Below are 17,141 nucleotides of genomic sequence, written 5' to 3'. Positions count from 1 at the left end.
ATGGTTCAACCATGGAAAACGGTTTCAGTACAAGGTGGTACCCGTGCGAACCGGACCGGTTCGCACCGGTATGTGCGGGGCAGCACGCCCGTGCGTAGGGAAGAAGAACAGGAAGAAAGAGAAAGATAGAACAGGAAGAAAAAGAGAAAGAGGAGAAGAAGAAGAGAAGAAGAAGACTTACCGGTACCGAGCCTCGTCGAGGTGATCCTTGTCGGGGTGCTGCTCACCCTTCCTTGCTCGCGGGAGAAGGGGGGAAAGAGAGGAGAAGAGAGGAGAAGGATCGAAAAAAAAGGAAGAAGAGAAGGATAAGAAAAAAGTAAAAAAGAAAACAAATAGAAAAAGACGTGTCCCGCGCGGGGAAACGCGTCCCGTGCACGCAGCCTCGCCCATAAAAACATGGGGAAATGCCGGAAAATTGGGTAAAACACCAAAAAATGCGGGAAAACGCTTTCCGCGCATGCTCCTGCGGCGAACCGGGTCGACTCGGTCCGGGTCGCCACCGGTACCGGTTCGGCATACCTTGTTTACACCTTAGACCCTTTTTCTCTGGTGAATTTTCAGTCCTGATCATTTAATCTAATAGTTCATACTTGGCCAAATAGATACCAATATTTTATTTTTTAAAAAAAAAGAGCGGTTAAACAAAGTGAATAATAATAAGACTAGATCAAGATCTTAAAACTAAATCAAGAGCTTACCTCCATTGGGATATCTACTGAAGCGACAGCAGCAACTTTCAGAATTTCCAAGATAGAAGTTGTGTCTTCTCGGAGTAACTGCAAAGGTGACATAAATGTCAGTGGAAACACCTATAGCTTCAAGATGAAAGAGATGCATAAAAAGAAAGTCTTGTCAAACCAGTAAGGTACATGAATTTCACTTAAGTCCATCTGAACATCAAAATGTGATGTAGTCTCCCCAGAGTCCTCATATGATATTGATTTGCTACTACCAAGATGGATGCCCATAATATTGTTCTCAACAATAAGGTCTTCACCCCGGTGCATGAACTTCAGATCAAGTTTTGGCATACTGAAGCTAACCTTCCAACGAACAAATATATTTTGTTAATTGATATTCATAAATTATTTCATTACTAATTACCAATACAAAGAGCCAGATTGAGAGTCAATGTAACACCAAAACATCATCGAGTACAATTTATACACATTTAAATTTAATAATGCATTTTGTAAACAAAACAAGCCATATATAAAAGGATAAACTCAATACACTAAAAAGTTGTCCCAGTTGCTTATTGGTTAGTCAATAATTTAGACAGGCTAGTCTAACTTCTGAAAGCAGCATTTGCCTTTTAAGAAAACAAATTCATCCAATTAGACACTACAGTTATCGCCAAAAGTCATATCTTATTGTACATGAGTTCTGCTTCATGGTTTTCCTACGAGCATAAATTCCCATCTAAAACTAGGTAGACCATAGACGCATATTCCGCATGCAAGAATCAGCTAACCAATTGGAAGGACTAAATCACCGATGAGACGGGTAGTTACAATAAAAAAAATGAAGCACAGAACACCATGAACTTCCATTCTGTATTTGCAAATATTAAGCATTTTCATATTCACCCAATATGTGCATCCTTAACTAAAATTTCACCATCAACTGATTTGCAATAAAATGGAAATTAAGGTGCCCAATGCGATAATCCTCACATACAACCAAGGAAAACCAAATTATACCTCATAATGACAAATTTTGTGCTTGCATTGGATCTAAGTAACCTTTATATAAAAAGGAAGGTCAGTATAGAAGATTATTAAACGTAAATGGATCCTGCTTGATCATCCAAAGTCTAAATGTTACTCATTGCATTTTGTAAAACCTTGCCTTAGGTTCACATCGGATTAAGTACATTGATTGTCGTCCATTAACTCAATAAAAAGAGCAAGCAATATGCTTTCATTACAGCATAATTTTACCATATTGCTAATCATGTTGCTAAATGTAGTTGTCACCTTTATAAGTTATACCACTTCCACATAAGATACAATGAGCTTTGACTAAATGGAATATCAATGAGCAGAAAAGTTAACTGGAGTTCCAAAAATTTTCTAAACTGGTTTCTTTTGTGCATCGAATAGAAAGACAATTATTTTAAAAAACCTTAAAAAAAGTCATAAAGAGAAGAAATTAACAGAAAAAGCATGGATGAAGCAAATGAAATTTCAGCATTAGTTACATCACAGGTGCACGGTAGGAATGAAAAGATGTCCCGCTTTAATGATTACAAACCTTTTCTGGAAACAGAAAAATATGCTTCTTTATCGATAGGAAAGAGGGTTTGTTTTCCTGAGGTTTTTTAGTAGCTGTAACTGGCAGAGTAGCCCCTCCAATCGCATTATTGTCACTACCGATGTCCTTCTTAGTATTAGCATTGAGAAAAAGATCTTCATTCAGGCAAACCATGACATCTCCACATATCATATCCAGATTAATGATTTTGACACCTTTTTCCCTGCGGCAAACATGTAGAGTAGCCGTTAATTTCACAAGAAACATAATCACGGAATTCCAAGAGGAATTGTCAAGCATTACACCTCGTAAACAAAAAAAAAAGAAATAGAAATGAGTGGCATCTCAAGCTAATTGATAATTCTTGAAAATATTGCATAATTATTCTACAATCTATGTCATTATCTGGCAAAATATGTATATTTCAAACCAATGCAGTCAATACAATATTTAGTGCATATAAGCTGGTGATGTATTGAGCCTCATATAAAGTATTTTCCTTTGTCGGTCAAATGCTTTACAAAACAAAAGACCAGGTCAGTCATTTTAATTAAGATTGTGATACAAGCTAAATATTAAATTAGCATCCTTTTAAGGTGGTTGACTGTGAATGCTGGCAACTATGGGCATCCGCTTTCCCAAACTGATTTCAGACCCACCCAAGAAAAAAAGAAACAAACAAACAAACAAAAGTCACTTCAGCATTTTTTGGGAACTGAAGACTTAATTTGACAGTTTTGGTCTCCAAATTCTACTGAACCAAATACAAGGAAGTGGCGACCCAACTTCTGCCACAACCTAATTCTCCTCCAACTTTTGCAAACCAAACATCCCCTCAAGTGCAATATTGATTCACGATCTCAAGCAATTTGAACTTCAATGTCATCAATCTTTTGTTAAGGCAAAAGCTCACCAATCATGACCAAGATCACACACAACTGATAAATCCTCGCTGACGAAAGGCACAGAGTTCTTTTCCATAATAGCTGGATAAGCTTGTCCAGTATGCAAGCTGTCCCTTTGATTGCCATTAAGCATCTGATCAAAACTGAACCGTGAATCCCCTAACTGAACAAGAAAAGGTTTAAGGTGCGACTTCACTCTGAGAATTTGATTGCATCCAGCAATTTTGGATATGTCCACCCTCAGATCTTTCACTTCGACAACAGATTTTGGTACCTACACATATGGCAAAACAATGACATGAAGCAGCATAAAGCATGAGATTTTGATAGAAAAAAATTTAAGGCCGCTGATAATAGCTCAACCAATAAGCAAGTTTATATTCAAGAGAGGATAAGTTCCTTTGATTTCTTCCAGCTTCAAACACCAAATTGTGAAAATGACTTGCAGCATCCCTAGTATGAAGGTCATCCACTTTCTTAAACAAGTCAAGACCAGTTATCATTTCAAGGCAAAAATGAAGCTAGCAACACATCAATTATCATGAGTCAAACATAATTGAACAGTTTAGCAAGCCAATATAGATTATGTGTTAAAGAAAGTGGAAAGTAAATTTTGAGGAAAATCAACAGTACATTCATGTTGTATATAGCACACTAGTAAAACTGGATGGCATCATCCATCAACAGTCACAAGCTTAAACATTAAACACGAGAAAAGACTAGGTAAGTAACTTTGAGAACTTAAAGTTAGAACTTAGAATAAACCAGTAAGAGTTTTTGATACTTCCTCTTAGAGATCTTTTTTGTTTTTCAAAAATAAAGCAAGCTTTAGAAGAGCCAACTTCACGAATAAGCACACCAATGGAGTCATGCTGCTGGAGTTCTATATTTCTGAAAATTACAGACTTTCCCTTATGCGTTTGGTAAGGCAGAATGCTGGAATATTTCTAAAAATTCTTATATATAATTTTCCTTTATTTCATTAAGATTTGGGAAAATACAAATTGAAAGGAATAGTATTAACAAATGGAATGGCATAGATAAAAATTCTTGTATTAACACTCAGATGCCTTTGTTTTGAGGGATGCAGCTCATGGCATTTATTTGGCACCATAAAATAGTGTGAGTTATCAGAAGTCCCTTCACAATTTTACAATTAAAAAAACTCAAAAAAAAAATATGTTTAATGAATAATACATCTGTTATGAACAGTCTACGCAATATTTCTCCATATCAATATTATAAGTGTATATATATTTTTCCATGATATGTCTTTTCAGCTTCGTACAACTTAATCATGTAATTTGCTATTTGACCATTCTTAAAATCTGGTGGTATGAAAGAGAATAGAAGAAAGAGAACTCTGGCCAGAAGTTGTATAAGCTTAAACCTCCCAAGTTAAAGGAACATTAGGTACTTCTATTGTTATCTTTAATTGACATGACATATAACTAATAAGACAGTTTTGCATATAACTAGGTTATTTGCTTTCAGATTCCATGACGATATAGATTATAGACCTTAATGAATTTCTTACGAGTACATAACATGGACATTGTTACATGCAAGAGGGCTTTCGAATGTTTGAAATATCACCAGGAGAATATTGTTCAGTTTTGGAGTAAATATACAATATTTTTTTGATATAAAATATGCAAGAAGAGACCATTTTTCAATATACATTTATATGGACATGAAGACATGCATACATATATGCATATATACACATATGTACATGCATATATATACATATCTAGAGAGAGAGAGAGAGGCTAGGATGCACTCAAGTCATTTGGCTCTAAATGCTTCCTGGTGGAAATCAATGATGCACATCTCAAAATAAAAATCGATACCATTGATCATGACATGTGGTGTATAAAATACCTGGAGACTAAAAATCATTTATTTTAGAGATATCTTGCCTATCCATCAAGCACAAACGATAACAATACAGCTAGTGAGCTAGAGTAATATTATGCACTATCTAATTTCACATTTAAATAGTTCATCTTGATGTAAATACTCAAACATATATATAGTTAATTTGAATGCTTCTGCCTTCTAGACTATAGATCAAATGAAGGCATGGCATCATACTATTAAAACTGTTCCTTTTCATGGATTCGATGCATGGGTAAAAGATTACAAAACTGTCTGATTTTTTTGTTCCTATGCAATTTGTGTACCATAGATAATATTCAATGGTGTCGATTTCCATTTTGAAAGGTCCATCATCGATTTCCATTTCCACTAGGAAGCATTTAGGGTCAAATATACTCAAGCGCATCCTAGCCTAATATATACATATACATAGAGAGATAGTGAGAGAGAGAGAGAGAGACAGAGTAAAGAAAGAGATAGAGTAGTATTCAGTCAAGTAGATTTCTAGTCAAATCCGGTTGTGTCATAATCGGACGAAGGGGATCGAACATCGATGATCCAAGCCATTAGATGTAATCTACTACCTCTAAACTATTTATACATCAAAAATCATGTGATTTGGAGATCCCGCGCCTACACATCAAGTGGTTGAAATTAGACAACTAATACGAAATAATACATGTATTTCGTCTACTTGATGCATATGCTAGAAGTATCCACATCACATGATTTTTTATGCATAAGCAATTTTGAGGTAGTAGATCACATTCAACGGCTTGGATCATTGATATTGTACCCCATCATCCAATCATGATCTAACCAGATCTGAGTGGAAATCCACTTGACCAGATCCTAGCCTACCAATACACAAACACACATTATCATAGATGCTGATGTTAATCTGCAATTCTTTTACACCTTTATAGTTAGTTCCTACCATGGAAACTTAATTTTATTTAGGCAACTCTGTCATGCATGTTATTGTAGCATGTAAATTGATACCGAGCAGCCAATCCAATCTCACATAACATATTAACAATAAATTAGACATTGTTCTGCCAGCAAGTAGATACCTTCACAACTAAATCTGTGACAGAAACTGATATTAGTCTTGCCACATTAGTTAAGACCATCCACTTCCCCTTTCCTGCAGAACGAGATTTCTTTGACTTACTTGTCTTGTTGCTTTGCTTAGAAGATCGTATTACAACTTCGATGTCACAAATCAACAATTGTAACTTTGGATCCCTAGAGATAAAACTAAACCCCAACTTGACCAGTGACTTGCGCAGGCTGAGTTTGATTTCGCCAATAGATATAGATTCAATAGCACCCTGAGAAACACACAAAAAAACACTGTCAAAATTTGCATATGAACAAGCTAGAGATAGAGAAAAATTACAAAAGGAAAAAAGTAAAAGACAAGAAGATAAGAAATAACACAAGTCATAACACTCAAATGGCTGTTAATACTAATGCACAAAATTATTCTCTAAATGGATGTCATGTAGACAATTATTCATAGCGATGTTAGTACAGGATCTCAACTGTTACCACCTAAAAGCGATTTCTACAGCTCTTCACCTTGGCCAAAATTCCTAGTCCTCTGTTCATAAGTCATGTCAACATTGGTTCGTCGCCCAAACTTGATTGGACAATATTAATAAATAGCCTAACCAACAAGCATTGTCCCATCTACTTCAAGTTATAAACAATAAAAACATACATTTGTCCCTCTCGGCCAACCTTACATATATGCAAGCCAAACAGCAAGCAGTCAGGACAGAAATGGCATCAAACCATGATTTGGACAATTTTACGCATTATGACTTTTTCATGCGTACCTTGATTGTGAGTATAAAAGATTTTGTACAAAACAAAAGATTAGATCTAGACTAAAATAACAGTTGTTTATGGTAATGTGAGGATCCATGCGGGCGTATGTTTAGTTCCACATCAGCTATGTACTGGATAGCTCTTGGATACTTAGACAGGGCCAAAAAACCCAAATAATACCTTCCGGCTACCTTTTTTAGGTAAAATTCTAGATTGTGATAAATGGTATCAGAGCAGATCCAGCCCATAGCCTATGTGGATTTAGGAATACTACAACACTAGCCTATTAGAGCTGACCACAGGCCGATCGTCGTACTTGTGACTAGATTTGAATGGATTTGAATCCTTAGCCTAGCGCTTAAATTGGGGGGGGGGGGGGGGGGTATGCAAGGATACGTGCGGGCGTATTTAGTCTCACATCAGCTATGCGCTGAATAGATCTTGGGTACTTATACAGGGACAAGGAACCCAAATAATACCTTCAAGCTAACTTTTTTGGGTGAAGTCCTGGGTTGTGATAGGTAAAGACATAAAGAATACACCATTGCATAGGATGCATGGGTAATGATTTTCTGGTTTAAATCTTGAATGTGACAGTACGAGAAATCACATTAGTAAAATAAAAGCATTCCCTACATGACCAGCACGTATTGTGACATGGGAGTGATAAGCATGATACAAGGGTACCTGCTGCAGCACCATGCCCACATCTTGCTGGCAGCGTACATACTATATGGCAGGGACTAGTACATACTTTAATCCACAATGCAACTTAAACAGGTGTGTGATCAAATGGTCATAAGAATTGAGATTGTATTTTTTTTAGTTGAACCATTTATGCTTTCTTGGTTCATATTATACAAAAGGATAGGGAAACATATAAGGTGAAAGCCAGTTCTTTACATGAATATTGATGACATAGTAGATGAACTCAACTATGTTCTGTGGATTAAAATGTTAAATAGCAAATAAGCATAAAAAGGTGGGTGTAATAGATGGGATGACGAAGTACATATGCAGTAAAATCACAATATGATTGAGCTGGTAATAAGTCCTTACACTAAGCTTAGGAGTATAATAATAAATGAAGTGCAAGAAAACAGTCTGAGATAGCTTGGCTTGAGCAATATAGGAAAAGTCTAAATTGCCAAAGAATCACTGGTATCAAGGATCGCCAAACCGGTACCGATAAGCGTACCAGTCGATCACCGGACCGGTACGGTACCAGTTCAGGCCGATACGAACCGGTACGGTACCAGTTGAGGCCGATACGAACCGGTACCACTGGTTCGGCCTGGTTCACGCATCCAAAAGCCCAAAAAAATTTGGAACCGGTATCCGGTTCGGTACGGGCTGAACCGACCGGTACGGGCCAGTTCAGCATTCCGTGCCCGGTATAGCTCAAGAAGGTCAGAGAAGAGGGAAAGACTAATGAAAACTTGGATGGTAGTAAGGATAGAGGAGGGCTTTGGAAACACATTTCCAAGGATTTTGGATTTGCCATGGATGAGAAATAATTGAAAAATAAGATCTGTGGTGCAAACAAAACATCCAAGTTATATATTTATGGAGAGTCTTCAATGCAAAGACAATGTGATCAGAATGTTACAGCACCAAAGTACGTACTCCCCGCTTTTGCTACCAAGGGACAATTCCAGTGTTCTAATTTATGATGTTTAAGTAAATTCTGTATGAATTGTACTTAGAATTGAAAGGCTATGACAATGTAAATGAAATAGGATGGAGACAATCTGATAATTTATATAGTTTCAGCCAACTTTGAGATGTGATCACGCTCACTGTATCGATAGATCTCATGCTTAGTTGCTAACCCTGCCCCACAACTTCAACTTTCCAGCCACAAAATGCCGAACCCTTCATAAAATGACAGAAGTAAAGATTTAAAGAAGCAATTAAAGGCAAGAAATTTAGAATCACCAAACCCTAAAACATATAAAAAGAGATGAAACACAGTAACATCATATGTAATGTTGCCTAAACCATAAATTGGGGTGTCTGGTACAATAGAAAACCTTTTTGAACTTTACAGCTACATCTCTTAAGCAATTGCATCCAGCGACCCGAAATCCAACAGATGCTCCCATTGTCCGGCTCAAAAACCAAGCCAACAACCTGGAAGAAATTCTGCCAACAAGATACACCATAAGAATTAGTTTGAATTAGCTGATGACAAAGACACGTAAGCAACAATAATCAACAATCAGAAACAATCTTGCCAAACATAGGAATTGATGACTACAGTGATAGTATATGGCTCTGATTGGGTAGATAACTGAGAGGAAAACAGATTTCGTCACAAAGGATTCATCGAGCATATGCCATGGTAGCCCTTCCCTATCAGAATAGATAGGAAGATGTAAAAGTGGATAACAGGATACTGTTACATGCCTGTACACTATGACGACAGTTGACATAATCATAAAACATTCATAAAAATTTTGACTCTATGCTCATCTGAACTTGTTGCAACCAAAAACAAGTGAATCTAAGATCAAGACATCATACCTACATACACATGTATGAGGATTTGGTGGAAAAACATAATCATTGTTAGAGGACTACAGAGAGTTTTTGTTTAAAAAATAAGCACAAAGAGATACAGTATTGATCTCACCCATCAATTACTGCACTCTGCAATATAGGCTTCATAGGGCCATAAAGCTTTCGTATCAAAAAGATGGAACAGATCAACTCATTTATATGAAACTTAAATAATTAAGGAGAGAACCAGCAAATCTGAAGAATGTTCGGTCTAGCAGGATTTGCGCTTTGGATCAAGTCCAGAGTCCTTGGGAGAAATAATGTAGCCAACCATTCTAAAGATCTCAGCAATAGTAAAGGATTTTTCAGGAAAAAGATAAAGAATATGACATTCTTTTAATAAAATACCGAATAGTACAACAATAGCCAGTCTTCTTTTAAAAGCCTCAATGGGTTCTGTCACCTTTCTATGTTCTATCCAACAAAAAGGAAAGAATCCATGCTATGGCCAGATAATGAGGAAACCTGCACAGCGGCGGAGGTGGGGCTTGTATAGGTTCAGTACAGGTGCATTCAAAAGGTAGAGGGAGGAAGTGGGAAGCCTTGCCTGCCCCTAAAAATCTACACTGCAGCATGTGTATTGGGGGAAGGGGGCTGCATGTCCAATTGGTGCTGGCATGTTACATCAGTGGGGACCTTATTGCTTCTTTTCTTTCTTTTCTCCCCTAATAGGTATTGTTGGCCTTAATCCATTTAACCCCTTAACTTAGATTTATATTTGAATTATTACTTGGCTATTGAATATATATATATATATATATATATATATATATATATATATATATATATATGTAACTGCTTAAGAAGCATCCTGAAGAGGCAATGCTGAACACAACTTGACATGTCATTGCACTCAAAAAACATCAGATCATTCGAATCCACAACCTGGATTGGTTGACATTAGAATGAGGATATTTAGGGAGTAAATTGGCCATTGAAATTGGTATTAGTTGTTCAACAGCTGTACTTAAGTTAAAGCTCTAATTCCCTTGGAACCTCAAAAATATTATTTCAAGTAGAATTTTAATTATCTCTGCTTTATCCTGATATGATACATTCAAGGGAAAACAAGTATCTTTTCAACCCCTATGCGTCAATGATTGAGAAGTCAATGTGCACAAGCATGTTCACACCTTGTACACCTACACCTTCTAGAATGCATGTATATCTAATTCATGATTCAAACAGGATGGTGTGCATTTGTGACTATTTCCTAAAACACATACATTCCACCTGCAACGCCAGTGGCCATAGTTCATGCATTATCCACCCATCATATTTTTAAAACTCAAAATATTACATTGATATTGTTAGCCTTAACAACAATGTCAGAGGTTTCATATAAACGCTTAAAAGGCTCTAAACTCATAAAGAAGTCCTTCAGTTCTTGCAATTATTTGTTGACAATCAAAATTGATTGACCCACAACCACCTATATAGAAATAATTTCCATTAGCTAGAGATCTTTAGTCATTGAGCTTGACTCCAGTAAAAGTGCAAGTGTTACACATGACGTATGACTATGTATTTTTTTTGTGTATACATCAATAAAACATAAAAACATAAAAACTAGAAGAAGAGGAAAGTGAGCAATATAAGGATGAGATACATGTTGAGATTCATTGCCAGGTCCTAATTCTATTAGGATTTTTGTTTAGTTGGTCATTAGTTTTAATGACTTTAGGATTCTATTCCTAGTTTTATTCTTAGTTATTTCTTCTAGAATAGTTATCTTTATCCTTTAGTAGTGATCAAGTCTTATCTTTTAGTGGATGTTGGTTTTCAAATTTGAGTAGGAATCAAACATCCCACCCATATGAACTCTATTTAAAGAGATTTTTAGTGTCTCCTTTAGTGTGGTGTGAGAAAAGAGAGCCTTTTTGTGTGGCTCAATGTTTTATAATAAAATATTTTTTTCTAATTATTTTTCTTCCACTCTTTTCTATTTTTTGTTTGGTGTTTGTTTTAGATCTTGGGTTGGCACGGTCAATCTACTCCATGCAGTGTGCTGTTCTACATGGTCAGCGTGGTTGAAGAGATTCCAATAATTCATTGTGCGGCAGTGTAAGGGTGTGGACTCTTGTTTGGTGATTCAAGAGGTAAATCATCATGGCTGAAGCTACTACCATCTCTAGCATTGGGATCAAAAAATTGAACACCACCAATTACGCATATTAGAAGGCCTACATCAAATCTTATTTGATCGGACAAGATTTATGATAGATTGTAAACAGGATAGATACGATGAAGCAACCAGAAACTCCTGACAATATAGATGCAAAAAAAGTGGGAAATCAAAGCTGGAAATGCTATGTATATTCTCGGGACTAATATGGATGAAGAAAATCATTGGCATATTTAAGATATAAAGGAGTCCAAAATAGCATAGAATATTCTTACTGCTCTCCACTCGAAGTCTAATGAGGCTCGGCTTCAATTTTTAAAGAATGAGATTGGTGTTCTCAAACAAGATAATCTTACAATCTCTCAATATTTTCTTAAAGAAAAAAAATTGTTTGATGAGCTTGGTATGCTTGATCCAAACTCTCGTTATGATGAAAATAAACGGTGTAGTCTTCTAGTTTATGGTTTGAATAAGGAGTATAAGCTTATATGCTTGCTATTTCTAGATGGGCTCAACAAACTAAATTAGCAGAGTTAGAAAATATACTTGTTAATCAAAAAACACTTAAAAAGAAGAGGTCCTATTTTCTGAGAGTAAAATAAAAATAAGAAGTGGAATAACAAATTTAAAAATTCAGAAAAAAAATACCAGTTGGAGAATTTGAGAAGGATAAAACTTCTAATCAAAAGAAAAATTACAAATTCAAGGAGAATTGTCATAGGTGTGAAAAATTTAGCCACAAAATTCAAGATTGTAAGGCAAAGCTCAAACAATCTAATGTTGCATCCTCCACTTCAGAATATGAGGAAGAGAAGAAAATTGGTTTGGGCTCTCGCTACTAGTATAGTTGATTTCAGTTATCTTGATAGCCAACATGCTAGATTGGCTCATATGAATCATAACAGACTTTAAGATTTGAATTAGGAAAAGCTTGATCAGTTAGATACTGGTTCATGGTTGGAAGATTCAGAGCATGGCAAAATTGATCGACACAAAATTCAACCAAATCAAGAAGAAAATCTAGAGTAAAAAGAGCTTGATCAAGTGGATATTGTATCAAGTTTAAAAGAGATTATGATTGAAGAATCAATTATTTCTGAAATTGCTCAAAAAGAGTCAAAAGATGCTACAGTTGATCCGTTCATACAGATCTGTACTGAGGAATCAAATAATGCAGAAGAGTCTTATATCAAAGCTATCCAAGATATGGATTTTATGAAGATTTAGTCAGCCATGAGGTTGAAAAGCTGACTAATCTTGAAATAGTTTCAAAGACCAAGCAAGAAGAAAATACGCTTGGTGGAGATGATTCATCTTATGCCTTAGTACTCGACAAGATTTTTAGTATACCAATTGATTTTGAAGCTACTCCAATATTCGAGCTATTAGAGGACTCCATGCATGAGGTTTTGATTTCATATTTAAAAGCCAATTGTATGCAGATACTTAAAGCTGCTCAAGTGGAGGTGATAATCGATGCTCACGTTGGTTGCAACTGGCAACTTGATGTTCACATTCTATGAAATCCGACATCATGACCGTAGAGTCAATGCTGAAGAGAAGTGTTAAAGGACATCATTGATTTTGACATATGCATCGAAAAGGACGAGTCAGCAAAGAAGTTATCGCACGAGCCAATGAAGAAGTTCTACTATTCAGTTATCGGTTCGACAAGTTATTATTTGTTACTGCAGCAATATTGGCAATAGCCGTTGTGGCATTTCGTAACATCGACAAGTTCCATGTTGTTGGCATAGACTTCGCAATGAGGGAGAGTGTTGAGATTCATTGCCAAGTCCTAATTCTATTAGGATTTCTATTTAGTTGGTAATGACTTTAGAATTCTATTCCTAGTTTTATTCGACTTAGTTATTCCTTCTAGAATAGTTATCCTTATCTTTTAGTAGCGATCAAGTCTCATCTTTTAATAGGTGTTGGTTTTTGAATTTGAGTAGGAATCAAACATCCCACCCTTTAGTGTGGCGTGAGAAAAAAGAGAGAGAGTTGTTCTTCTTGGTGAGGAGTGAGAGAGAGCCTTTTGGTGTGGCTTTTCTATTTTTTTGTTTGGTGTTTGTTTTAGATCTTGGATTGGCACGGTCGATCTACCCTGCGTAGCGTGCCGTTCTATAATACAGTGATTATTCGATTTAATCAGGAAGGATTTGATGTCACCTCACAAAGGAAGGATCTGGGTCATGGACAAAAATCAACAACAATCAATACTCCCAAAAATTGCAGACATGTTTGAAACAAAAGATCTGAAGTACTAATATGTACATAACTGACTCCTAAATTTAGACTTTCAAACCAGTGAATGTTTGATCATAACTCTAAGGTCAAAGCTCTATGAGAATTTATCCTTTTTGATTTTTTTTATTATTTTGAAGATTAGTCAAGATTTGCATTACTTCTAGAACTGCAATTCATGATAATGATATGAACTATGGTAATATCTCCAATAAATTGCAGCTGGATCCAAGTGTAACTTCCAGATTTTCCTCATTCTAGGTACAAAATAAATACTCAAGAAACCAAATCCAAAGCTCCGTACCATCGAGTCTTAAAGATTGACGGCATAACCGAATAAGACCCGCAAGATCGACCAAGATAGAAATTTGACAAGAAAAACATTGTTCTGAAGCAAGGAACTAAAAGTTTGTGAAGATCTTACACGAAAAGGATCCATCCGATGACGGAAACGACCAGAAGAATGGAGAAGAACTTGACCGGCGAAGAGGCCATCTTCGCAGTAGAATCCACCGAATCCCTCAAATCGCGAAGCCTCGTCACAGATCGAAGCACCCCATCTCCGAGAAGCAAACCGCATGCCTTCGCATCGGCGAGTCAAATCCCTTTCCGCGGATCAAAGATCCCACCTTTCCGAGCGGCATCGAAGAGGAAGCCGCAAAGAGGGCAGGAGGCGAGTCGATCGACTGCAGGGATCGAGGAGGGGAGGGGTAGGGCACGGATCTAAGGCGGCTTGGGACGGATTTCTTGGGGTGGAAGTCGGTGGTGGGTGGTGGGAATCCGGGAATCGGTCGGAAAAGAGCGGAAAGCGGGGGGAGAGAGGGAAAAGGGAGGACAGACCAAAGAAGACTGGATCGGGCGCTGAAGCACTCCCCACTTTCAGAGTCCAACGAGTTTGCCGGCACGCAGTCTTGGCGTGAAGCCAACACGGACTGGGCTGGCAGCTAAGCCCAGTTTATTTACGGGCCGTCCTGAGACCCCTAAATATTTGGACTTTCCATTTTTCCCAAAAAAATTTGACTCTATTTTCTTTTTCCCAGTAAGGCAATATGACTCAGCAATTTTTCCTTTCTTCATTTTTTTCATTTTATAGGCGAGAAAATTCATGCCATGCATATTACAAGAAGATTGAATAATAGGTAGAATTTTGAAGAAGGGTTTGAAGCTTTTTGATGGTAAGAGAAAACTATACAGCCGGGTCTAGGATATGACCCAACTACAAGCATCAGCATTAATATAGATATACAAATAGTAGTCTATGTAGACCGTGAACAAATGTGGGCACATCTACATACATACATACATACATACATACATACATATGTGTGTGTGTATTTATATATGCACATATATTTGAATCCTTTTGTTCTTTCTCATAGTGGGGATCTACTTCTGTTTGATATTCACCAACAATCAGCTCTTTTTCACTCTTACTCAGTTGAAAATTTAAAGATAGTTAATGTATAGGCAACAACAAAACAGAATATGTAACATTTTTGTCACGGCCTGACATGAGATCGTGAGCTAGAGATCCTAGCAACCGTCACATACTCATAAAGAACTCTCTCCACAAACATGCAAAGCATCTCATCATGATATCAATTAATCAGTCTAGTAAACAATGAACACTTTAACCAGATTAATCTAATAATAAATTAAATAATTATCTATAGAAAGTAAGCATATAGAATTTATTAATTCAAAATAAAATTTCAGTATGCAGCATTTTTAAAATATTACGCATACCAATTTCAATCTTTCTCAAAATCAAATCTGTTTATAAGTCAAAATTATTTCAATCTTGTCAACCATAGCTATGACCACATTTTCTATGGCAGGGACATAATACTGCATATTTTCTTACGATGTGCCGCATATTATCTTGCAGCGATGTCCTTTAATATTACATATCTGTTTGAGGTATGTCACGCATTTTCTTGCAACATAATTTTTTCAAGACAAATCTAAGTGCCAATGTTTTAGTTTCTATTGGTGGGGTTCTTAACATTGTCAGACTCAGAGTTCAAAACAATCGTTTTGGTTCAACAAAAATATAAAAAATCATGCGATATCGAAATCAATAGAATGAATTTAATATTTCAAACTATGCATCATAGTATTCCAAAATAAAGCATGTTCTATAATAAAATACCATGCAAATTCATGCATCACGAATAGTATGATTCAAATTTATTAATATAATAATATTATTTTGCCAATAAATCTAGTAAAATGGTCGTATTACTTATTTTGGGAGCAAAACCAAACTACGCATTCAAATAATTTTGAAAAAGAGAAGAGGTCAGGGCGGTTAGGGAGTATGTGGAACTTAGCAGGGCCGAGGTTATTCAATACAATTCCTCTTAGAACCTAAGACTCCAGCAAATACTCAACTAAAATCTCTGGTAAACACTGTGAGCCAAGGCCGTTTAACGCCAAGAAGAAACAAAAAAGGAACTGGTGGTGGTTTAGCGGCAGCAATCGACAAAACATGTCAACATGAGGTGAAAGGGTGTGTGGGAATCTTTTAAATAGGATCCAATCTTGTAGAAAATTAGGATGGAGGAGGAGTCTGTCTCTTGCTTCAAGTCGAATAGGACTCTATCATTTTTTTTTGTTTTTTACTCCAACTTGAATAGGGCTCTATTCAAATTTTTTTCATCTCCTATTCCAACTCTTACATCCGGACTAGTCAAATAGATTAGGACCAATTTTTATTAGTTGAGCTAGGTGTTATAAATTTATTAAAATCAATCAAAAATCTAAAGGTTCATTGAGAAAAAAAATATAAGTTTATTTTTTTTAATATTTATTTTTTTTAAAAAAGGTGACGTCCAATCTTTAGAACAAGCAAGAGATGTACAATGACAAAATGGGAATGCATTATTCAATTCATAATTTCTTCTCAATGAAAATAATTCACCAATAATTTTAGGGGACGGATGCTAGAACCTTTACACTAACTCGTGCAGTAAAAAGCCAAATTATTTAAATAATTTCGAGTCACCTTAAGATAAACTTCGATGGTAGTGTGCTAGGTGAAGGAGACAAAGGAGGGACGAAATTTATGATCCCGAATCACAATTTCCAGACTGATTACTGCAGGAGGGCGACACATCGGCGGCACGACAGTTATAGGAGCAGAGCTCAGGGCGGCATGGGAGGGCATCACTTATGCGAGGAGCGTCCTAGGGACTGGTGAGATTATCCTGGGAGGAGATTCTGCTATGGTGATCGATTGGATTCAACACACTGAGCGACATGTAGATGACCATCTTCTTCTTAGCGATATACGACGGATGGTGAGAGATTGTGGCTCGTTTCAGGTT

At 36.4% G+C, this 17,141-nt stretch overlaps 1 protein-coding gene across 3 annotated transcripts in view; it reads right to left on the bottom strand.

The window, feature by feature from the left end:
- Window positions 1–14,769, bottom strand: part of LOC103710169 (protein SABRE) — a 40,911-nt gene extending 26,142 nt beyond the window's left edge. The window contains exons 1-7 of one of the 3 annotated variants that reach the window (XM_008795788.5): window positions 14,237–14,769; window positions 8,912–9,023; window positions 6,116–6,376; window positions 3,170–3,435; window positions 2,257–2,479; window positions 870–1,043; window positions 699–776 (exon numbers count right to left, since the gene is read on the bottom strand). In XM_008795788.5, the coding sequence (XP_008794010.2) occupies window positions 699–776; window positions 870–1,043; window positions 2,257–2,479; window positions 3,170–3,435; window positions 6,116–6,376; window positions 8,912–9,023; window positions 14,237–14,307 (1,185 nt within the window). In that variant the 5' untranslated portion in view covers window positions 14,308–14,769. The remainder of the gene's footprint in view (window positions 1–698; window positions 777–869; window positions 1,044–2,256; window positions 2,480–3,169; window positions 3,436–6,115; window positions 6,377–8,911; window positions 9,024–14,236) is intronic. The other 2 variants (XM_008795789.5, XM_008795790.4) reach the window with 2 other exon arrangements.
- Between the last annotated feature and the right edge of the window lie 2,372 nt (window positions 14,770–17,141).

Source organism: Phoenix dactylifera, chromosome 1 (genome assembly GCF_051530095.1).
Source record: "Phoenix dactylifera cultivar Ajwa chromosome 1, Ajwa_hap1_PhDact_Kaust_v1.1, whole genome shotgun sequence".
In the NCBI taxonomy this organism is placed as follows: domain Eukaryota; kingdom Viridiplantae; phylum Streptophyta; class Magnoliopsida; order Arecales; family Arecaceae; genus Phoenix; species Phoenix dactylifera.
The sequence above is the reverse complement of the archived record's forward strand: the minus strand, read 5'-3'. Positions and strand labels throughout refer to the sequence as shown.